We start from the raw sequence: 23,760 nt of genomic DNA, 5'->3' as shown, positions 1-23,760 counted from the left end.
GCTTCTTCCTCTCCCACTCCCCTTGCTTGTGTTCCCTCTCTCGCTGGCTGTCTCTATCTCTGTCAAATAAGTAAATTAAATCTTAAAAAAAAAATTATAGGGAGCTTATTTATATTCATGCAGATCCCTTTTTGGGGAGGCAGAGAAGGTATCCCTAAGAAACTGAGAATCAAGCTGAGATTTAATTGTAGGCAGGAATTTCCTTATTAGGAGAAGGGGGGAATAGCATTCTAGGAAGAGAAAGTACTACATCCAAAAGTTTTGACATGCAGAATGGGAAGAATACTGACTTTTCCAGCTCTCAGCGGAGGGGAGGTAACACAACATTAAGTTGAAACTGTACGGGAGTTGGAAGGAGGCAAAGCCTTGGCAGCCCCTGGCAGAATCTGATCTTTATCCTGAGAATTGAAATCACTTGCCTCTGTGTAGCTCATAACCACCAGGACGGAGAACGAAGATGACTGTTGTCAACGCGATTTCAATGTTCATTTCAGGAGATTCTCGCTCAGAAAGTTAAGGTTGTAAATCAGTGAAACTCTACTGTTTGCTTTAGGAAATTCCTGCCAACTAATTTATCCAGACAAACATTTGACTCATCTCTCCCATCGTGAACAAAGAGTGCTCACCTGCAGAAAGAGCTTGCTTATCACACAACAGTTTATTTATTAAGACTTACATCGAGACTCTCACCTTGCTGCGCCCAGGAGCCCTAAACTATTCCATGATGGACTGTGTCCCAATTGGTTTGCCTTGGAAGAGCCTTCTTTTTTTTTTTTTTTTAAAGATTTTATTTATTCATTCGACAGAGAAAGACAGCCAGCGAGAGAGGGAACACAAGCAGGGGGAGTGGGAGAGGAAGAAGCAGGCTCCCAGCGGAAGAGCCTGACGTGGGGCTCGATCCCAGAACGCCAGGATCACGCCCTGAGCCAGAGGCAGACGCTTAACGACTGCGTCACCCAGGCGCCCCTTGGAAGAGCCTTCTTAAGCCACCTGAGCACAGACTTGAAACCTGCAAATATCCTCCTCCAACACCCGCCTTCTGAGACACCAAGACTCTTTCAAGCCAGGGCTCCCTGTACTCAGTAGAGCTAAGAAACTTAGCTTTGCCTGACCAACAGGTTTTCTGAAGGTCTTTTTGCAGAGTTGGCAGTGGTCAATCCTAAGAGCAAACAGAAAGTGAGAGATAGGATCAGTTTCGTGTTCTAATCTGGCTGCAGTTTGGTTAAGTAGATCGGACAAAGCCCAGAGCCAATGTGTGGATGCAGCAAGGGGGTTATTGCTATAGTCCGGAGGAGAGGCAAAAGAAGTTTGGAATTTGGATGCAACAATGGGGTTGAGTTAAATGGGTGGATCAGAGACATGTCTTGGAGGTAAATCCAACAAGGTTTTCTAATAGATTGGACAGTGAGGGGGAGAGAGAGGGAGACAAGGTATCAGGCATGAATTATACGTTTTGGTTTGCTCACTAGATAGAAACTGACGTCATTCACTGACATGGAAACATAGGCAAAGAAACAGGTTTGAAGAGGAATGCAGGATCGGAGTAGGAAATCATGAGTCAGTTTTGGGCACGCGGAGTTTGAGTGAGACACCGAGTGGAGATGACGAGTCAACATTAACACAGTGGTCCTGGGACTCACAAAGGTCTGAAAACAAAGCAAGGACCAAATACTCAGAAAATACTTATTTTCACCTCCACTGTGGTCCCTGTAAAAATTTCTTAATATTTCTTAATATTCCAAGTCAAAAGGCCTTCTCTATAGCCCTCCAACTTCAAAGGCAAGAAGGAGACAGGAAAATTCCTGTATTCTGATCTGAGAAAGGCACCAAGACGGTATGATACAACGATAGCCCTCTGAGACCAAGCTGGTTCTTGATGCTTTTGTTTGCCAAGTAACTGGGATGCCAGGCACAGTCCGATTCCTAGGATTCATCCAAGAGGACTCTTTCCTCTCCGTTATAGCAAGAGCAAAATGAAGATGTTTATAGCCCGGGCTCTGGGGGGAGGTGGATTTATATTTGCCTGTTGGATGCTGCTCACTAGGTTGGTCATCTCGGAGAATTTTCTTACACTGTTTGAGTCCCGGGTTCCTTAAAGAAAATGCGCCTAATAATTCCCACCACGGTGGTGTTTCGATGAGGACCGTGTGAATGTGCTAGCTGGCCTAGCACTTGGCAGGTGGCATGGACTCAGCAAATGTTAGATGTTGTTGCAATCATCTTTGGTTCTCCATGTTAGAGGTTTCTCAAACTTGTGGAATCTGACCACGAGAAACACTACACCTGTAGGACTAAGAGGTTAAAGACATGAGACACTTACATTATTTTCTCTAATTTGGGCCTACTGCCCTCCACATACACCCCTCCATCCACAGGCCTTTATTTTCAGGGTCTGGGTATCCAATGTTTCATTTAACAAGTCTCATACCAGTAAAGAAGGAAGTAGAAAACAGAATGAAGATGGAGAGCCCTCATTTTTCCCCGCATGTGACCCCAGTTGAACCTGGGGTTGTCTTTTGTGCTCTTAGGTGATTTTTCTCTGAAAACTCTGGTCAAGTATTCCTTTACAGTAATGCTGCTATTTGAATAGGCTCCCTAAAGCCAGGAGCTTCCTGAAAAGGGAGGCTTTTTATGCATCCAGTTGGATTAAGCAAGAGTAATCCAATTTTTCTTGAACTAAACCATATAAAATAAATCTTAAACAAATTTGAAAAGATCAAACCATTTCTAATTTGTTGGAATGAATCCCCCCCAAAGATCAAGGTAGCTCAAATAGAATGTGATTGAGGTAGGGAGACATAAAATTGCTTCAGACTGGAATCAGGCCAGTTCTAATTATATTAGGTGAGTTCAGACTGGCTTAGGTTGAGAGAAATGAAGCTGGTCCTGAAGAGGTTAAATGGCATCTAAATATATATATATATATATTTTTTTTTTTCCCAACTCAAAATTGGCTCTAATTGAGTTAAGGGGATTAAGACATTTCAAGGGGATTAAGACATTTGCAGCAGGATTACATAACTGTGAATGGGGCAGAGCTGACTTGCTCAGCTTGAACCAGCCAGACCAGATTCCAGTGTAAATGGAATCAAACTTTATCAACTTAGGTTAATTTCTGAACTGTCTGGAAAAGTCATGCTTTCGGTCACTGGTGTCACTCAAGGCATGTGCTACAGTGGCAAAACTACAAGTTGCCTGCCAGTACCCATCCTCCTGCTTGTCTTTACCACTAACAGAACTACTTACATGGTTGTGGGCAGCAACGTAACCTGCTTTGAAAAAACCCACAAAAGGGGCGCCTGGGTGGCTCAGTCGGTTAAGCGTCTGCCTTCAGCTCAGGTCATGATCCCAGGGTCCAGGGATGGAGCCCCACTCTGGGCTCCCTGTTCAGCAGGGAGTCTTCTTCTCCCTCTGCCCACTGCTCATTCTCTCTCTCTCTCTATCTCTCTCAAATAAATAAATAAAATCTTTTTAAAAAATTTAAAAAAACAAACAAAAAAACAGACCAAAAAAATACTAAATTTCTCATTCTTCCCTGATGAGGAGGTGTGGCCAATGAAGGGGTGGTGGGTAGCTTCTGGGTAAGTTCCCTTCTATCTCTTGCTGCCTGAAATGTAGAGGAGATGGCTAGAGCCACAGTGCTCAGATGACACCCATGAGTAAAGCTTGATGATTGAATCCATCTCTAAGGATGGCAGAGTAAAATATGGAAGGCTCTGGGGTCTCTGACGACAGGGGGGAGGTACCATCCATCTGTTACAAAAGCTGTCAGTGCCCTTTCCAAATCTCCTCAACATTCACCAATCCTGGTCAAGGCTTTGGTCAGAAGCACCTGCATTCTCCGCTTGAAGACCTCCTAGGCTCTGCAAGCATGATTAAGGTGGTCAGGGAACTAATGCTCCTGGGATCAGCTCTCATCCAATTAATTCACCAATGCACTAAATACGCCTCCTCCCTCCCCCTCAGATGGGACATCTCTGAAGTACGGTCTACACTCTTTCCCAGAGGTCATGGGCAGGGTTAGGCCTCCTTGGCCACAGCATTAACTTGCTCACTAATGTTCACTATCCCGGTTTCCTTCCTTTCTGTCACTCCACTACCTTCTGAGCAGTGTTCCCTGGGATTACCAAGTGAACAGGCTGCTTGCTCTCAAATCCTTGTCCATGTCTGCTCACGGGCTAACCAAATGTAAGGCACCATCTGCAGATTATCTATGTTGAGACCTCTTTTGAACAGAGAAAAATAAACCCCTCCAGAGAAACCACAATTAATTGGGTTTTCTGTTATATGCTGCTATAGCTCCTCATCTTTGATCCAGTTAGCAATGAGATACATTTTTAACCTCAAATCCCTTTATGTTACTAGCTCTTTTACCAATGAAGAACCATTGTTAAAAATCAAAAGCCAAAAGAAGAATTTAAAAGTCTTTTGACTGAATAAAGTTCTGCTGACTGCTAGAAGAAATATTGAAAATTATGTTTTAAATGCCTAAATTTAGCAAATAAAATTTCAGTGAATAAATGGCCTCTACATTGGCAACTCGAAAGGAAATCTCAGTCTTCACTTGACCCATCCCCAGCATTTGATATAGTTGATCACTCCCTCCTTCCCCAAAAATGTTTCTTTACTGAGCCTGTGGGTGACCAATCTCTTGGTTCTTTCTCTGCCTCATTGGCTGATTCTTTTAAGACTTTATTGCTGGTCCTCTCCATCTTGAGCTGAAGTCCCAGGCCTCAGTCCTTGTCCTGCTTCTTCTTTATATCCATGGACACTCTCTGGATGATGTCATCCAATCCCGTAATTTGAAATAACATCCTATGTTGATGGCTATCAAATTAATAACTTTAGCTCCAAATTCCCCCTGAAATTGAGACTCAAAAGTAGTTACTTACATCTGATCTGGTTGGCTGGTGGAGACAATTCAAATTTTACATGACCAAAACCAGGTAAAACTACTTTTTGCAGTCCTTACCCCAACAGATGGAATTCCTTTCTTATAGTTGCCCAGGATGAAAGTATATGAAATTCTCCTGAATTCCTCATTTCTCCTGGAGCACTCGGCTTCATCGGTCAACCCTATCAACTCTGCATTTATTATTTTTTTTGTCTTGAAAGAGCGAGCGAGAGCATAAGCTGGGGCAGGGGGAGGAGATGGGCAGAGGGCAAGAGAGAGAGAGAGAACCCCAAGCAGGCTCCATTCTCAGCACGGAACCCAACATGGGGTTCCATCTCAGGACCCCAAGATCATGACCTGAGCTGAAATCAAGAGTCAGATGCCCAACTGACTGAGCCACCCAGGCACCCCTCAGCTCTACATTTAAATGCCTCTAGAATCTAGAACAGGACCTTTTTCGTCACTTCCCTCACTGGAACTCTAGTATAAACAAACTGTCATCATTTCTTGTTTGAACTGTTGCAGTTGCCTCCCATTTGGTCTCCCTGATTCCATGCTTGCCCATGGACACCCTATTCTCCAAACGGTAATCAAAGTGATTCTTCTAAGATATGAGTTCAATCACCAATACCGTGTTCAGATTCTCCAGTGTGTTTCTGTCTAAACCTAAGTCCCCACCCACAAGGCCCAGTGTACTGACTTCTGTGACTTTATCATCTGCCACTCACCTCGTGATTCCCTCTGCTCCAGCCTCACTTACCTCCATGTTGGTCCTTGAATATACCACAAATGCAGCTCCTCAAGCCTTTCACTTACCATACCGTCCATCAGGAATGCCCTTCCCCCAGATACCTACCTGGCTCCCTCCCTTGCTTCCTTAGTCTCCCTTCAAATGTCACCTTATTAGAGAGGTCCCACCCCAATCCACTTTTCTCCAATGGCCCACCCCTCTCTCCTTTCCATCCTCTTTCCCTTATTCTCCTTGATTTTTCTTCAAAATACTTATTACCCCCTGACTTGTTACATATTTACTTGTGGATTGTCTGCCTCAACTAGACTGAAAGCCTCCAAAGAGCAGGGACTTTGTCTGCCTCATTCATTGCACATCTCTGGCCCCTGGATAACTGCCTAAGACACCATAGGGACACCATCAATATGTTCACTGTGTGAATGAATTACAATTCACATTTTATCGAAAAACGATTCTTGACCATTCAGTCAAATACCTGATTGGGTGTGGAATATCCGAAGGAAAAAGAATGGAATCTTCAAAGTGTCTGTTAATAGTTGTTCTCTTCATTCATCAAAGAACTATCATCTCTCAAGAAGAGGCCCAATGGGAGCTATCCGGTTATGTGGCTATCCGGTTCCCAAGGCTTTGCCGCATGGAGGACGAAAAACTAAATATGAGGCAAATCCCACCTTTGTTAGAACTGCTTTTTCCATTTTATTCAAGGTGTTACCTCAAACACAGACAGCTTCCAACATGTTCCCCCGATTATTTAGCTAAAATGCCAGAGGAACTGAATTCACTTCTAAAATGTATTGAGACAACCCAGTAATGAGGAGATGACAGGAAAAGAAAAATCAGTGACAGGAAGTGTGTGCTAATGTTGCTTTTTATTTCATGAAACCAGAATTATTGCAAACATCAATTTCAGGCACATTTCATGTAGACATTAAAACAAAAAAGCCACAAGGTATGTAAAACATACACACACACACAAATAATTATCACCGGAGAAGAAAAAAATTCGGAGAAAAATTAAGATATTCTTTGACCAATGGAGATATTGAGAAACCACATATTCTAAAGCGAAAATATGGAATAAAAGCAAACAGTACACATCTGTTCTTTACTCTTCAAAATTTAATCAGCAAAAGTTAATGATATCGTATGAAAGGTTATCCAACTCGCTGTCTAATACTTAATCACTCTTCCATCTTCTTCCAAATCAGAGTTCTCATTAGATTCACAATCTTATCTTGTTGAACTCTGCACCCACACCTCTGAATTTTGTTTATTTCTTAGTCAAATAGAGTTCTCCTAGAAATCCATGACCAGGATCAGAGAGAGAATTATAAGCATCCACTCCCAGGAGAAATGGAGGAGGTGTTTGCACTGAAAGGCCTCTAATTCCCAGATTCTCTGCCTAATATGAACCACTTTATAGTCTACACCGACGTTTCAAAGCTTGAGAAAGGGAATGTTGTATAACCCTGGACTTCACTCTGGTTATTTCCTATAAGCAGAGAACAAGATAAGAAATGGGCCCTTCACGCTGAAACAGGTACACAGTAAGAGACATCTACCTCTAATGTCTACTACAAGCTATGACACAAGTGCTTTGGGAAGTGAATTAGGGCTATTGCTTTGATTGAAAGGGCCATCCTGCAAAGCGTTTGTCTTTATCCTTACCTCTAATTTAAGTAATTTAGAATAGATAATGGTTATTTTTAGCTTTTGAGAATAAACATTCAGCTGCATAAAAGATATATCTTTATAAAGTAAACATCTTAAATAGTCTCTCCTTTTAAAAATAGTTTTGATGTACTTCTGATGCCCCTAAGTATTAGTGCTACAGATGCCACAGCCATATTTTCAGACATTGGCTCAGGTCGCTGAAATATTAGGTATCTCTTTGCTGGAAAAATTATTATTGTTGTTGTTATTATTCGGTCTTTAGAAGGTTTCTAAACCACTGGTTCTCAGATTTTACCTTGCCTCAGAACCTTCTGGAAAGCCATTTAAAATATGCTGAGTTGCGCACCCAGAGTATCTGACTCAGTAGGTCTGGGGCGGTGCTGAGAATCCGTATTTTTAACAAGTTCCCAGGCAATGCTGATGCTGCTCATCTAGGGACCGCCATTTTGAGAACCACTGCTGTCAACTACTAATTTGTATGTTCTTTAAAGAGCAATGGAAGCTTAGAACGCAGGCCCTACGTGGTACTTACTAAATTCTCTTCAAGGCTGTGTCCTAAAGACAGGTCTTGAGAAAATCCCCTTTTCACTTCCTCCTTTACAGCAACAGTAGTGTCCAAGCAGCTAGAGTCCTTCCCACTATTTGCTTAGCATTTCCGTTTGGCCACGCCAGGCCAGGGCGTCTTTCCTATTTCTCCCCAGAAGGGCTGCAGTGTCTGCTGTGTCCCCAGATGCCCTGGATCTGGAAGCCTCCCCAGGACAGGACCCATGCCTCTGGGGAACCAAAAGCCACAGCTACATGTCTCTCCCCAGTCGGTCTATCTCATCCAGGAGGAAGTCCATGTCCTCCCGGCTCACTTGAGGGCTGATCACCACCTGGCGGAAGAAGTTGACCTTCCCCTGGTGGGGCTGGTAGCCCAGCATCAGGCTCCCTTTCTTCATCATCCTCTCCTTAATGGTCGGGGCCACCTGCACGGGGCGAGAGGAGGGAGGCAGTGAAAAGACCAGAGCACATTCCAGTGGCATTCCAGCCAGTCACGTGATACCCACTGCCACCCACTGTGGATCCCACCCCCTCGCACACATCAAGGTCGATGTTCATAATAATCTACTGACAACTCACAGCATATGAAGACTGGTCCAAGGGCTTTAGATAAATATAATTCATTTAATCTTCACAGTAACTTCACAAGGGAGATACAAATATCCCCACTTATGGATGAAGAAGATGAGGTGCAAAGAGATTAGGCAGTCTGAGTTCCCACGTTGGGAAAAAGTGAGTGAAAGAGCAGCAGCCTCCAGTCCAGCACACACTTTGAAACCTACATCATTATGCGGGGCTGTCTCTTTCAAAACAAATCAGGCTTAAAAGTGTCAAATGGTACATTCCCAACTTTGAACTAAAAAATGCTCCAGCTCAGGAATTTTAAATAAAGAAAATTAGTCTTGGTTGGGGAAAAACACATACACAAAATAACAGCCTTGCATTGATAGTTTACCAAGGAAAACACTAATACGGATATTATGCGCAGTTCTGTTTTGAAGACTAATAGTTTATTAGTTTATTAATAGGATATGTGACACACAAACACCTTATTAAGAGGTGTAAAGGTAGGAATAAAATAGGAAGCCCTATTTTTTTAAAGTTTTTATTTATTTATTTGACAGAGAGAGAGACAGCCAGCGAGAGAGGGAACACAAGCAGGGGGAGTGGGAGAGGAAGAAGCAGGCTCCCGGTGGAGGAGCCTGATGCAAGGCTCGATCCCGTAACTCCAGGATCACGCCCTGAGCTGAATGCAGACGCTTAATGACTGAGCCACCCAGGCGCCCCAGGAAGCCCTATTTTAAAGATTTGCAAGTAATATGGGGAGAAGGGGACCTGATAATCCAAATGCACAAATTTTCCTAAAAGTTGAATGTTTGAGGAAATTAGTCCAATTTAAGAACCACCTGGGAACATCAGTCTGTTTTCATGTCGGTAGTATGACCACCCAAGAACTAGGTTACAAACTTAAAATAGTGAAGCCGATCTTTGAAACACCAAGTTAAAAAAATTAAGAGTGAGCTCTTCCTGGCTTGGAAAGGCAAGCAAAGGTTTTCCATTTTCCTTTTAACTCTTTCAAAATTTCTGAATTACACGTGAACATATAATGAGAATAGAATGAGTTTCTGTCCTCATCTTCCCAGAAAGATGAGACTTAGTTAATCCAGAAGGGAAGAATACATACATAAGTGACACCAGCCGTGGTGTGCTTTGAAATTCCTTAGGTGAAGGGCATGCATCCCAGTTCCCACCAGCCCGTCTTGGGTGCGATCATCCCAGTTCCCACCAGCCCATCTTGGGTGCGATCATCCCAGTTCCCACCAGCCCGTCTTGGGTGCGATCATCCCAGTTCCCACCAGCCCGTTTTGGGTGCGATCATCCCAGTTCCCACCAGCCCATCTTGGGTGCGATCATCCCAGTTCCCACCAGCCCGTCTTGGGTGCGATCATCCCAGTTCCCACCAGCCCGTCTTGGGGTGTCTTCATCCCACACCTCTCTAGCTTTTAAACATACCTATGTTTTGCGAGATACCCCCCTAAAAACAAGCCAAACTACTTCATCTGACACTCAACATAATCTTATCTGCTGCAAAGCTTATGGAAAAACTGGGTGTTTTCGACCTCTAGAGGTACTCTATGCCACAGAGCCATCTCAAGGGACGTGCGAGGATAATTTTAACTAAGTACTTTTTCCCCTTATGTACTAATTTTAGAACCTAAATCTTGCATAACATGGACTCCACTATGCCTACAACAGCAAAAACAAACATCCATTAAGCACAACCACATTGCCATTCTAGCAAAATACTGGCATTCTCTCACCGCATAATGAGACATAGAAAGGAAAATCTATGAGCACAAAAGAAAAAAAATGTAGAAAAAGAAGATGAAATTAGAAGTCAAGTTAATGAAAAAATATAGACCATCAAGTTCTATCGATTTCTGGAAACATGTTACAAATTTTATTCTGAGCTCTTCAGAGCTCCATGCTTATCTGTCTGAAACTCTTACATTTGAATGTTCCAAGCATCTGCTAAGTTCCAAAGCTCTTTATTCAGGTATCATTTATTACTGGATTCATAAAAATCAAGTGAAATGATACGTGCGCAAATGAAAGGTGAGTGCAAAAAGAGAGTGCTTTCCATAAAAACTAAGTTGAATTCTTTGGAAAGTCTGGATAAAGGAAGGACTGCTAAACATCACCGCAGGTTAGGTGTGGGAGGAGAATTGGAAAAGCCTTCAAGCGGATTCTAGAGTCCAGACTGGTTCTGCACACAGATGGCCATACGGGTGCCAAGCCCTCACTCTGCTTACAGAAACTCCAGGCTGGAAGGGGCAGATGATTCCTGAAGAGTGTAGTTACCGCAAGAAGAGTAGAGGCCCTTTGATCATCAGACCTCTACCCAAGAAAAGCCTCACGTACTTTTGGAAAGCATTTAGAAGTCCTCACTTGCTGAGAAAAAACAAACAAACAATAGCAACTTTCCACCTAAAGATGGGGAAACGAATGCACATAGATATAGTTTAAGTTAAAATGTTTCATCATGTGTGCATCACATTTTTTTCTAGGATTATTGGCTTTAACTGACCGCTCCTCACCCCCGTGGGTAGGAGGGGTTCTGGTGCGAACATGGATGTGAAGGGCGCACGTGCACATATGTGCGTGCGTATGCTCTGTGTACGCACTATCACATGGAATTTAAACTCTCAACCCACCGTTCCTCATGCACTGCTCTTGAAATCTTCCTACTTTGTCACAAAGCAACATGGAACCATGGTGTGACACAGGCTCATGACAAAGGCACTTTTAATTCAGAGAACGAGTGGGCTCTTGAAGGTAAACTGAAGGTCTGAGAGAAAAACACAAGAGTGCCATTCCTTTTTTTTTTTTTTAATATTTTATTTATTTATTTGACAGAGACAGCCAGCGAGAGAGGGGACACAAGCAGGGGGAGTGGGAGAGGAAGAAGCAGGCTCCCAGCGGAGGAGCCTGATGTGGGGCTCGATCCCAGAACGCCGGGATCACGCCCTGAGCCGAAGGCAGACGCTTAACAACTGAGCCACCCAGGCGCCCCAAGAGTGCCATTCCTGATACGTATAGGAAGCCCCGGTTCACATAAGACAAATGTCTGGCCAGGAGAGTCACAGACTACCCATTGTAGAGTGCACGAAGTGCGGTTCTGCAAACTTTTATTTTTTTAAATAAAAATCCCTTTTCATATTCATCTCCATCTTCCTCTAGGTACCCAGGGTATAACCGGCTCTGGATTATAGTCAATTTTAAATTTAAAACAGGCATGTGCTTGGCTCAAGCCTAATTTGCATTGTCTATTCCCGTTTACTTTTCAATAACCCTATTTCCCCCTCCCCAAATGATATTTTCTGCCTTACCTTTGGAGACCATTAGAATTTCGATTCCAGCTCATAAAGTGTCAGAGGCTCACATGAGGCAATTATCAAAATGAATCCGTCAGGTTTGCATTTCTTGTAAGCAAACCAAAAATATTTTCTAATGGGAGCAAGAAAGATAAAAGAGGACCCCTCGAACACTGTAATATAAAGATTGTTTGATCTTTAAAATTCTTGCTGTTGCAGAATGTGCTTCCATGGGGAGACACATGGCATGGGAACCAAACTCCTAAGGCAAATTTTGCCCCCGACTTTCAAAAATTATAAATACATGACTACACATCTATGTGACTCAGAGAACAAGGTAAGCAAGAGTTTAGCATGACAACACATATTTTATTTACCCATGAATATATGATTCATTCATAGAGGTGCTTACTCCCAGGCAAGGCGGGAAGAGCTCTTTAATCTATGAATCCTTCATGGGAAAAGCAAGCCATAAGCCACACCAGGACTGATATTCATTAAATCCCTATCACAAATTACAATTGTGGTAGTACTATCGGTTCTTCTTGTTGTTAACAAATATTTTACCAACGCTTTACAATTTGCAATGAGCTTTCACATATCTGATTCCCATGAACTCAGATTAAAGCTTGTTTGAAAGAGGGGCGCCTGGGTGGCACAGCGGTTAAGCGTCTGCCTTCGGCTCAGGGTGTGATCCCGGCGTTGTGGGATCGAGCCCCACATCAGGCTCCTCCGCTATGAGCCTGCTTCTTCCTCTCCCACTCCCCCTGCTTGTGTTCCCTCTCTCGCTGGCTGTCTCTCTCTCTGTCAAATAAATAAATAAAATCTTTAAAAAAAAAAAAAAAAAAAGCTTGTTTGAAAGAAAGCCACGTTTACAATTTAGGGACCCAGAACGTTCTCATTAACAGTCTAACAGCCCGCTTATCACATTTGCTCCTAAATAATCAACCATTTTCTATTTCTAAAACTCCAGGCACAATCCAGTGCTGGGTAACCTGGATATTCTCTTTTGCTGATCGAAGCAGAGAAACAGTCCTAATCCGACAGGATGGAATATTCACAGGGGAAAGAAAATATGCACAAACTAAATGTAAGTATCTGAATATCGCCCCTAAATGGAGCATGCATGGAGGAAAGCAATTTGGCAGGAGTGAGATTGCTTTCCAGCTCTCAATTATTTTACTGCTGGTTTTCCTTCAAATTGTAAATCAAATTCTTTTCACATGCCTCAGTGCCCTGGTCCCTGCATCTTAAGTGGGGGAAGATCCTGACATTTCTATTTGGTTGCACAGAAACGTAATCGACACGTTTCTGTAGGATTGCTGCCTCCCCCCTTAAATTATGTTCCAGCAATGATTTAGTCATTTAAACAGAATTTTGTTGTCACACTCTTGCAGCATAAAATAGCATTTGATACTTAAAAGTTGCTTAAACTGAAGGGAAAAAAAACCAAAACAAAACTCTCCCATTCTGGCCAAGTACAGTGATTTGATACCAAGTAACTGACCGGACACCAGCACAGCCTTTTATGAAAATAAAATTTTGATGTCCATAAAATGGTATTTCTTCTGAAATACGTGTAACATATTTAAGGTTGACAACAACACATTCGTTTTCAATATGCAGAGTGTTTCTCAAACCTCTGTGAGGAAATATTTTTTCCAGTGCATTACAGAAATATTTTTGTGAACTATGATAAAAGTGAACTATTGGTTGAAAATGAATTACTAAATAAAAATGAAATTAAAAAGAATAATTACAACAAGCTCATTTAAAAAAAATTAAATTCAACAGCAAAGTTAATCTGTTAAATTGTCAAAGAAGTTTCTGAACGGTAGCCCTCGGGTTCCATATTTTTCTTATTGCAGACTGGTAATACTCAGTTTATGGATCTGCCTGGGGCTGGAGACCACATTTTGAGGACTGCTGCTCTGTTTTAACTCCCTTGGCTTCTTGTGGGTGTATATAATTTTAATTATAAATCTTGATATTATCTTGCTTATTTATTTATGCTTATCGCCATGGTCTCCATACCCCTTTGAATGTAATCCATCATACCACGATGCCTTAGTTTCCTAAGTCATTTCCCCATTGTTAAATCTTGGACCTGCTTCAGTTACAATGGCATTTCAGTGAAACCATGGACCCAATCATGAAAACTCTAAATCAGTCCTTTAAAAGTTAGTCCAGAGATGATAATAGTAAGTGGTTCAAAATGGTCTAGACTTGAAGATCTAGATAACTTTCCCCATTATTTGCTGTGCAGGTGAAATCAAGTCACATTTTTTCACTGTCGAATACAGAGCATTGCAACACCTAGGGTGTCTGCGAGGACAAACCCATAATTAAAAGAGGGGATCCTTTTGCAACAAATTTGAGAGACAGACCCTAGATAAGCTTCTACTCTGACTCTAGTCAACAGTACCATTCAGAGCTTCTAATAAATCCAGACAGAGTTGTGTTTTGCTAAATTCTCCCATAAACCATGAACAAATCAATGCTCCTCAAACTCCAGGTTTTAGAGCTATCGTCTCAATTTAATTAATGTACATTTCGTTTTCCCCAAAGAAGAAAAGATTCTTTAGGGGTAGGTGGCTAAACTCATAATAATTTGCAGATATTGTGGGTAGAGCATAAGGTGGGCAGGCTAATAAGCTGAAGAGTAAATTATGAGAGTTGTATTGTAATTAAAATCTTGTTCTAAGATTATCTTGCCTAAAGAAATTTCTATTGAATGCAGAAAATGACCTACAATAATTTTCTCTATATAAAAAGTCACTTGGAAAGAGTTTTAAATTTCCCTATATCTACACTCCGCTCATACCAAGGCTACACAGTTCCATGGATGGTTAAGCAAATAAACACTGAGAAAGGAATAAAATGGGGGCTCAATGCAGCTGCTATATTTTACTGTTATTTTAGATATGAAGGGCAAACTACTCTTCTTTAAAGGGTCAGATAATAACTATTTCACATTTTGTAAGCCATACAATCTCTGTTTCCAATACCCAACTCTTTCATCTTAGCACGAAAACAGCCCCGGACAATACGTACACAAACGAGCAAGGCTGTGTTCTAATAAAACTTTATTTAAAGACAATGACATTTAATATATGATTTTCACATATCGAGAAATACTAAGCTGCTCTTGATTATTTTTCAACCATTGCAAAATGTTAAACCTGTTCAAAGCTCCTAGACTATACATAAATAGGTAATAAGCTAGATTTGGTTTGGGGCATATGTATGGACTCCCTGGTCCAAGTAGAAAGATACATTACGATATGTAAAATCTACCCCTTCAAAGAAAAAAGCACATAGAAAGTTATGTTTATTGGGTTTTTTCAGAAATTCTACAGTGAGTCAGGAAATGCTAACAGTTTCCTTGACCCTCCTTCTCCAGCCGAGCATGAAACCAGTACACAGATTGGTAGACGGTCACCGCGACTTTCTTCCAGAACTTATTTTCGAGCAATCACAAAAAATAATTTGCTTTGTATCTTCTTCCTAAATAATCTGGGTTCCCAGTAATTTGGGTTCAAATATAAAGCCTTCTCAGTACGAATAGTATGCACTTACCAAAACTCAGAACTATATACCTTAAGAGGTGAATTTTACCTGTGTGTAAATTTTGAAATGAATAAATCAATTCATTGAAAAAATAAAAGCCAGTCTAAGAGGATAGGTAGCTACGTGAGATCAGGCAAATAATTTTTGATTCCAGAGCCCCAGTCTCCTCATCTCCAGGCAGGAGATGATAATAGTATAGTACTCCTTCATACAACTGATAAAATATGGAATATGATATTACAGATTCAGCATGTAATGCTGTGAACAGATAGTACACAATGGAGATAAATATTCTTATTCAAGAAAAGTCAAGAGCACAAACTCCGCAAAGGAAATGGAGCTCGAAATTGGGATGTCTCCTTCCAGTTCTCCCACTCACTTCATGTCCTTAAGTAAATCACTTAATGTCTCTGTAGGCCTGAAATGAGAAGGGTCACGGTAACCACTTCTAGGTGCAAAAGATGTAAAGCTATTTTGGACATAGTGGCACTTGTAGTTTTTCTTCATGGTGAGGCTTTTTTTGAGGTTCTAAAGCACATTGGATCAAACATTTAAATGTCCCCACCATGCTTGGGGCACCTGGGTGGCACAGTCGGTTGAGCATCTGACTCTTGGTTTCAGCTCAGGTCATGATCTCAGGGTCCTGGGATCCAGCCCCTAGTCAGCTCTAGTCTGCTGGGGCATTCTCTCTGTGTCTGCCCCTCCCCCAGCTGGTGCACGCTCTCTCTCTCTCTCTCTAATAAGTAAATAAATCTTAAAAAAATAAAATAAATGTACCCATCATGCTTATTAAATGCAATTCACATACGATTATGGATGATTTCAGGTGAGTTGTGGTTGACTAAGCTAACATCATCTCTTGGGTTTGTACTTTTTCTTTTGCATTTTGAGGCTGTTTTTATATGGCCACCAAATATTTTTATATGTCCCTATTCAATTCGTCTGTCCCCCCATGCTAATTTTGCCTGATGGCTAAATAAACTAGCTCTGTTTATGAGAGTAAGCAATTATCCAGCTTCCTTACAACAGATCAGTTTATACCTGTAATTATCAATAGCATCCCTTCCATTGTTATGAGTGAGTCTAGATGCTAAGTCACAGGTTTAGGATGACCATACAGAGACCAACAAACTAGTTTAGACTGACCTGAGACCCAATTCGTGAAATTCTATGTGACTTCGAACAAATATTTAACTCCTCTGGGACTTACATTCTTCTATCAATAATCCCTTGTAGGATTGTTACGTGGACTAAATGAGATAATACATATGAATGCGCCAAGCATAGAATTTGGCGTCTACTAGACACTCAATAATACGAACTCATCTTATTAATATCTTACAATGAATTTGTTTGTCATCAATTTATATTCATACCTGGTCTTTTATTACACTATTTCATTACTATCTCATGAGAGAGGAGCATTTGAAAGTTCTGTGAAAACATGATTTGTAATTTATTCTTTCTCCCCAAAGCAACTAAACTGTATTTAAATAATTCTTAGAGGTTGTGAGTTAGCAGGTTTAGAAATTAAATCTTCTATCTCATGTATGCCACTTCTATATTAATTTTCTATCTAAGTTCCAGGTTTTTTCCAACATGGGCAAAGTAAGCTCTTTTTTCCTTTAAAAAGTAAGACAGTGGTTGGTCGTCTTAGTGGTTTGGTGGGGGAACGGGGAGGGGGGCAGGAGGCAAAGAAGCTTTCCATTGAAATGTATTGTGGGTAAGGATGAGTTCCTATTGTATGCTAGCAATTTCTCTGTGTTGTATAAGTATTTTGCAGAAAACAGATATTTTCCAAGCAAAAATTTACTTCTTCTTTGGACACATGAAAAGGTCATATACTGAAAAGGTCATTTGTCCCCACATTCATGAGCTTGTGTCCAAAATTGTACAGTCTCCTCATACTGTCCCACCGCTTATATTTTCATCAAGGAAGACTGAAGAGTAGTATTAGGAGCTCCCCCAAATATACCTGAATATACAAATTACCTGGATTGGGCCGGGCGGGGCAGGGGGGCACCAGTCCAGAGCAACTGGTTTTGAATCTCAATGGGTTAGACCTGACGGTCTTTACATTTACCAGGCACTTCAAATGCTTGCTATCACTATGCAAGTTTGGGAACATGGTAAATGACAGTCCTTTTAGCAGGACCTCAGGTGAAGCAAAGGTAGGGTGAGAGGTGAGCGATGTTTTGGACTGGAAAGACAATTTTGAGTGAGGAGGGGAGAGGAGATGAGGAATCTTCCCCTTCTTGAATTTCTTATGTCAATTTTGTAATAAAGACTTCGCCGATGATGAAAAATGAAAAATAAAAAATAAACCGGTGACCTTCAAAGAAATTGCTGGCCAACTTTTCTATTAATCAGAAAACCTGATTAAGTGTTGAAAATACTGAACCATGGCCCAGGAAACAATAAAGCTCTTTCTTTTGATTGCTGGAGAATCAGTTTGCCTCTTTCTATATATTCCCTGGCATTCCTTACCTGTCCAATTCTCTTCTTACTTCTGTGCACAATGCTCACTCATTCCCTTGGTATCTGCCCCCCTACAAGTTGAGCTGAGCTGCATTGGTTTGTCTCCTGAGCTTAAATTATGTAAAATTGGTGGTCTGTAGCCCATGAAATCAGAGGAATCATTTCAGCTTGGCAGAACTTGGAGAAAGAGGCCACACTTAGACTGGACATACCTCTTTTCAAATATGGATTTTTTTATCCTTCTTTTCCTCCAGAGTATCTCTCAAAAATCATACATGCACAAAATAAAAAAGTGTCTCAACTTCAAAGAACTGTCCAGTTTATGCCCTTTCCGATATGGAGGAGCTAAGCTGCAGAAACAGAGGTTAGCATCCTGGAAAGACTGAAGAACACAGTCAGCTTCACACTTGGTGTTTACAACGTGGAAACGACAATGACAACAATTCCAATAAACCTAATGTCAGTCATATATTCAAGGCAGCCGAAATGACCAGTCATAAAAATAAACCAAACTGAACTGAAAGCATTAGCTGAAGAATGGACACAATAAACGTTTTACACACTCTATAAAGCAAAAACTTAATCCTCGATGTATCCCCGCAGCCGTCTGAGCTAATAGCTTCTCAGTAACTGTTGTGGGCCAACTCTGGAGTTTTCGCCCATTTGGGGAGATCCCTATATTGTTCCTTAATTTGACAAGCTATTCAGCAATTCTTTCCTTAAAATGACAACTGCCCTGGGGTGGTCCCACCTCGCTAGGGGCATCCATGTCCAATGTTTTAGATTGTTGCAAAGACTCTTTTCATTTAATGTCAGAAGGTCAAGGGTGCTGAACGCTTCTCAATGCTTGAATTAGACCTGCTCAAGGGAGAGACACGGTGCCCAAAATGCCAATGATGCCTCTGCTGAGAAACTTGGATCACGAGCCCCATGTGCTCCAGGGATCCCTCCCACTCTCTTTCTTGACACCTGGGTCCTTTCAGTTTCTCTCAAGAGCTAGGAACCTTGCTTTGGTCCAGAACAGAGGACCGCAGTTGATGGGTCAGCAAAGTGAATGAGATCTTCGGAAGCCAGCAGTCCCTTCTGTTGCTGCCCCTTAGATTCTTTTCTTTTTGTTTTCATTTCTTCCGGCTTGATCGAGGTACAATAGACAACTAAAAATTGTGGATAATTACAGTGTGCCATGTGGTATCTTGATACACACATACATTGTGAAGTGATGATTCACAGATTCTTTACATATTCCAGAAGCATCACTCCACATGAGAGGAGAAAACAAGTCACAGTCCAGGATTCTCTCGGGGACCTCTGGGCAGTGGTTGCTATTTTTAAATACTGCATCTGGCTGTCTGAGCAGGGACACAGCTTGGAGATTGCCTTCAATGACAGGTGGCTCACACTCCCTGGGTTTTAGCCACACGGAGGCACGTTCATATCTCTCCCACACACTCAGGTGAGGTAAGGTGAGGTAAGGAGCACTGGATAAGCAAAGCCGATGAGAGACTGATTCCCTTTCCCACGGGTTTTCCCCAGGGTAACTTTCCCTGAGAATTCTTTTCCCTTTAGATATTTGGCAATGGGCAATTAGCAGCTGAAATTCTGTCTTTTGATTCCGCCATGCCAACGAGACACAGCCAATGGGGCTGTCTGGGGCATAAATGCCAAAGCCCTACCTGGGGGTCCAGGCACACATGTGGGAGGTGGTCCTCTGCGGGCACAGCAATAATTTTAAGGTGCAGAACCTGCGTGTAGGCTTGGAGGGCTTAGCTTCCTGAGTAGCAGAATTCTTGGTTTTTCTAGTAGATTCTGGGGGACCTCTTACTCTGCCCAGACTGCCAGTGCATCCGAATTAAGCCTCAGTGAGGTGCCCACCGGCCTGAATCACCCACCTGCAGCCACTCTGGTTTCACCCACGCTGCAGCCTTATCTGGTTCATAGATTTGGGGGTTTTTTTGGTGTGTTTTGTTTTTGTTTTGCATTGGTATTTGTTTCTGGAGTAAACTGAAGTCCAAATTGTCTTTTTGATCTTTTTTTAGTCTGGTGGAATACAAATGGCCATTGTCCTCCCTGAAGTTAGCTGTACACACGAGCTGCACTCCTCCCTCTTCGCATGGCTTTTCCTTGCAAGTCTGTTTATCAGTGCTTTTCACATCATTTACTGCACTTTATTAATTGAGCTCCAGTGCACCCTAAAATGCCTGGTGTTTCAACCTCAGAGGCAAAACCTGAACTTTTAAAGACAGATGTTTCATGTACCTTACTTTTCTTTCTTTCTTTCCTTCTTTCTTTCTTTCTCTCTCTTTTTTTTTTTACTAAATCAAAGAGAGGTGCCATGAGGATATTTAAAAATAATTATCGTTCCTGTATTACTCATAAAAATATTGAGAAAATAAGTATTCGGTGTTCCTCACTGAAATCTTTATAAATGCTCCTAAAGGATTTTTTTTTTATAATTAATGCTGTAAATATTAAGCAACAGCTTTTCACAGCAACCCAGACAGTTTTCTTAGGGAACAAAATGCTCTAGGTTTGCACATGTTGTGCACATTAACAGAAGTGATTATCCATTCTTCCTTATGGAGCTCACTGAACACTCTTCATCCAGTGGTTGACATTGGAAGTCGTTTTTTCCTCAAAGTCATGGTGGTCCAGGTGGTTGTCGGGGGCTCCAGACTACAGAGTAATGCAGAGGGGAAGTGGGGCTGCCCCAGGGGCTAGAAGGAGGCTGAGCAGACAGGCCCTTCATGGCCTAAACCAACCGCCACTTGACATGTCTTCTATATTGGAGTTTTGTGCAAGAATTTGACAAAAAAAAAAGGCCCTTCATTTAAAAAGATCCAAGTTTGAATTTGACTGGCAATGTATTTATGATTATTATTCAAGATCAATCATTTTGAGATATCTGAAAAATACTCCCTTGGGATGTTGGCTAAGGGGATGCTTCCTATATGCTGAGTTTAAGGGGAGAGGGGAGTTCTTGGTCTGACATTCTTGACCAAGTTGGGGAAGCTGAGGGAAGTCACAGAGAAGCATGTCGCTTTGCTAAAACCAAGTTTCTTTTGCTTGAGAGTTGAGGTTAAGTCATATGTTGCCCAGCTATGTTAGACTAGAACCACGTGCATAGTAACTAGTCATTTCTCATAAGCGAACCTTAAGTATGTCCTAGTCCAGCTGCATAGCAAAGCTGTATCACCTTCCCACCCGAGGGCTGTTTTGCTTCGCGCAGATGATCATTATTCCATGCCTGTGTTTTTATTCTCCCATAATCCCCCCGGAGTTTCAACGTATCCACTTGCCATTTGAATGGCTTCCTTTCGTAAACTGCTTGTTTCGTGTTCCTTGACCATTTTGGATAATCATCTTTCTCTGGCTGACTTAGAAGAACGCTTTATTACAAAGAACATTAACTATCTGATTGCTTTACGTGTTGCAAGTTATGTATGCATATATTGTTATGATTTGTATAATCAGACCTATCAGCTATCTATATATTTATTCCAACTTTGGCTTTGTACTTAGCCTTTTACGCCAGTTAAATAAGTATTTCTTTCTGATTTGATTTCAATGCTTAAAACCTTTAATTCATTTGAACTTTCCATTTGTACCTTGCACAAATTAGAGATACACTCCCTGTGTTTAACCAGGCGTCTCCACACCACTGATGGAATAGGTCTGCCTTTCCCCAGCTTGTATTGGGAACGCATATGATGAATATTCCTCTGAATACTTGGGTCTGAGCTTTCTCTTCTGTGAGATTGATATGTCTATTCTTAGAATAATCAAGCTGTTTTATTTATTGCAGTCTATAAAATATCGAACTCCCCTTTCAGTATTCACCCTTCTTCTTACCTATTACTACCCACTTGGTCTCCTAGATGATACCGAAAAATACTGTGACAAGTTAAAATAAAAAAAAAAAAACCTTTCCATTAACATGATTAGAATTATATTCATCTTGCATATTAATTGGGGAAGATTAATCTTCTTTAGAATTTTGGTGTTTTTCAGTTTCTAAATGAGGTGGTTTTGAAAAATATGGCTGCATCGTCTTTGGCATTCCTCCCAAAGAGATTTCCTGAATTGGAAAGGATCTGTGGCAAGCCAGTTACCGATAGGATGCAGCAGGTGCTGTGTGGCCTCCAAGGTGAGCTTAGAAGAGGTGGCCCAGTATCCAGCTGGTTCTCAAGGACACTCACTTCTTGAAGTCCAACTATCTGGAGCCCACCACCCTATGATGAATCCCGGGCCACCTGGACAGGCCTCAGGTAGGTGCTCTGGTGGAGAGCCCAAACGAGGTCCCAGCCAAGGGCCAGCACTGGCCGTCAAATATGTGAGTGAAGATGCTTCCAGAATATTCCAGCTCCAGCCATGGAATCACCCTCAGCTATTTTAGTCTTCCCAGATGAGACTCCAGACATCCCACTCCCTCTGTGCTCTGTCTGAATTCTTAACCCACAAAAGCTATGAGCCTAATAAAATGGCTGTTTGAAGCTGCTACATTTGCAATAATTTGTAAAACAGAAATTGTTACTGGAACGTTAAGGTTTTGGGGGGGGGTCCTTAAAGTTTTATAGTTTTACAGTTTTCTTCTATAGGTCCTGTAATTTATTTAACTCTTAGTTATTTAATGCACTTTCTACTATTGTGGTTGATAAAATTATTCTGACTAAAATGCTGCCTTCTGGGGACCCCTGGGTGGCTCAGTCGGTTAAGCGTCTGCCTTCCACTCAGATCATGATCCCAGAGTCCCCGGATAGAGCCCCGCATCAGGCTCCCTTCTCAGAGGGGAGTCTGCTTCTCCCTCTCCCTCTGCCCCCCACGTCACTCTCTTACACTCTCTTTCCCAAATAAATAAAATAAAATATTTTCAAAAAGAATAAAATTAGATAAAATGCTTTCTTCTGATATAAATCTCAATTTTCCAGCTCCTAGATAATAAAAAGCTTTTTGATACTCAACTTTGTACATCTACTATGGCCAATTTCTAAAAGCTTTTTATGTGATGCTCTTGGGTTTTGTAGAGACATAATCACACAATCTAAAATGAACACATCTGGGGCTTGTCCTCTGCCATATTTTAAAGCCCATGTCTCTTTCTGGTCATCGCACTGGTTAGCACTCCCAGAACAACATTAACGTACAACAGTGAGGGCAGGTGTTCCTAATTCGTTACTGAGTTTAATGAGAAGGCTTTTCATGTTGATTTCTGAGGATTTTTTCCCTGCTTCGTTTTAAGTGGGAGAAATAATTTTGGAATACTTTCTTGATTTACTAGTCCAGAGATAGGTAGAAAATGATGAAATTGCTTTTTTAAAGCCTGCTTTTGCTTAGCTTTGGAAATAATGGAGTTCTGCTGAACGGAGCAGTAAAAAACGGTAGGCGCGCGGCAACGCGGCGCGCGACGCTGGCTGGCTTAATCCATCTCCTCCGACAGTTTTTGGGGATCCAAAAAACACGACATAAATTAAGTTTTTCAACCTGTGCGAGTGGATTATTGTGTAGCTCCCTGAACTAATCCTCTCATCTTTTAACACTGTTCTGACCCAGTTTGGGGAAGTATCTTTAATATCTTGTTCTATTTCGCTGACCTCCAGGCAGAAGAGCCAGAAATATCTGCATTTAACAGGCAACTTTCATCTTCAGGCTCACAAAAGGGTCAGCTTTCTTTAAAAAAGGAAATTGAAACTTATATCACGAGGCAGCTTTTTGGGTGATTTTACTTTCTCTTTTATAACCCCGACAAATAGAAGGCAAGGCTTCGGAATAACGGAGGTGCCTCAGAATAGCGCGCACCTACCCGTGGAAGGAAATCGCAGTCTGTTGACGGCATCTGCTTCTACCTCACCATTGATTATTTGTCAAGTCACGGGCACTCACCCCAGAAAGCAAAGCGGAAACACACGTGGGGAAGATGCGATAAAGCTGGGTTGCTAGAACAAAACCCAGAACAATAACCCACCCAGATGAGGAGTGGG

At 41.7% G+C, this 23,760-nt stretch overlaps 1 protein-coding gene across 4 annotated transcripts in view; it reads right to left on the bottom strand.

Annotated features, from left to right (window-relative positions):
* Positions 1-6,515: 6,515 nt before the first annotated feature.
* GADL1 (GAD like acidic amino acid decarboxylase 1) overlaps positions 6,516-23,760 on the bottom strand; it is a 162,403-nt gene continuing 145,158 nt past the window's right edge. For 3 of the 4 annotated variants that reach the window (XM_087870141.1, XM_087870140.1, XM_087870142.1), the window contains one exon: positions 6,516-8,287. In XM_087870141.1, the coding sequence (XP_087726267.1) occupies positions 8,114-8,287 (174 nt within the window). In that variant the 3' untranslated portion in view covers positions 6,516-8,113. The remainder of the gene's footprint in view (positions 8,288-23,760) is intronic. The other variant, XM_045774472.2, reaches the window with a different exon arrangement.

The sequence above is a fragment of the Ursus americanus genome, chromosome 20, assembly GCF_024610735.1.
Source record: "Ursus americanus isolate L20-20 chromosome 20, mUrsAme1.1.p, whole genome shotgun sequence".
Classification (NCBI taxonomy): domain Eukaryota; kingdom Metazoa; phylum Chordata; class Mammalia; order Carnivora; family Ursidae; genus Ursus; species Ursus americanus.
Note: the sequence above shows the minus strand (reverse complement) of the source record. Positions and strands in the feature narration are given on the sequence as shown.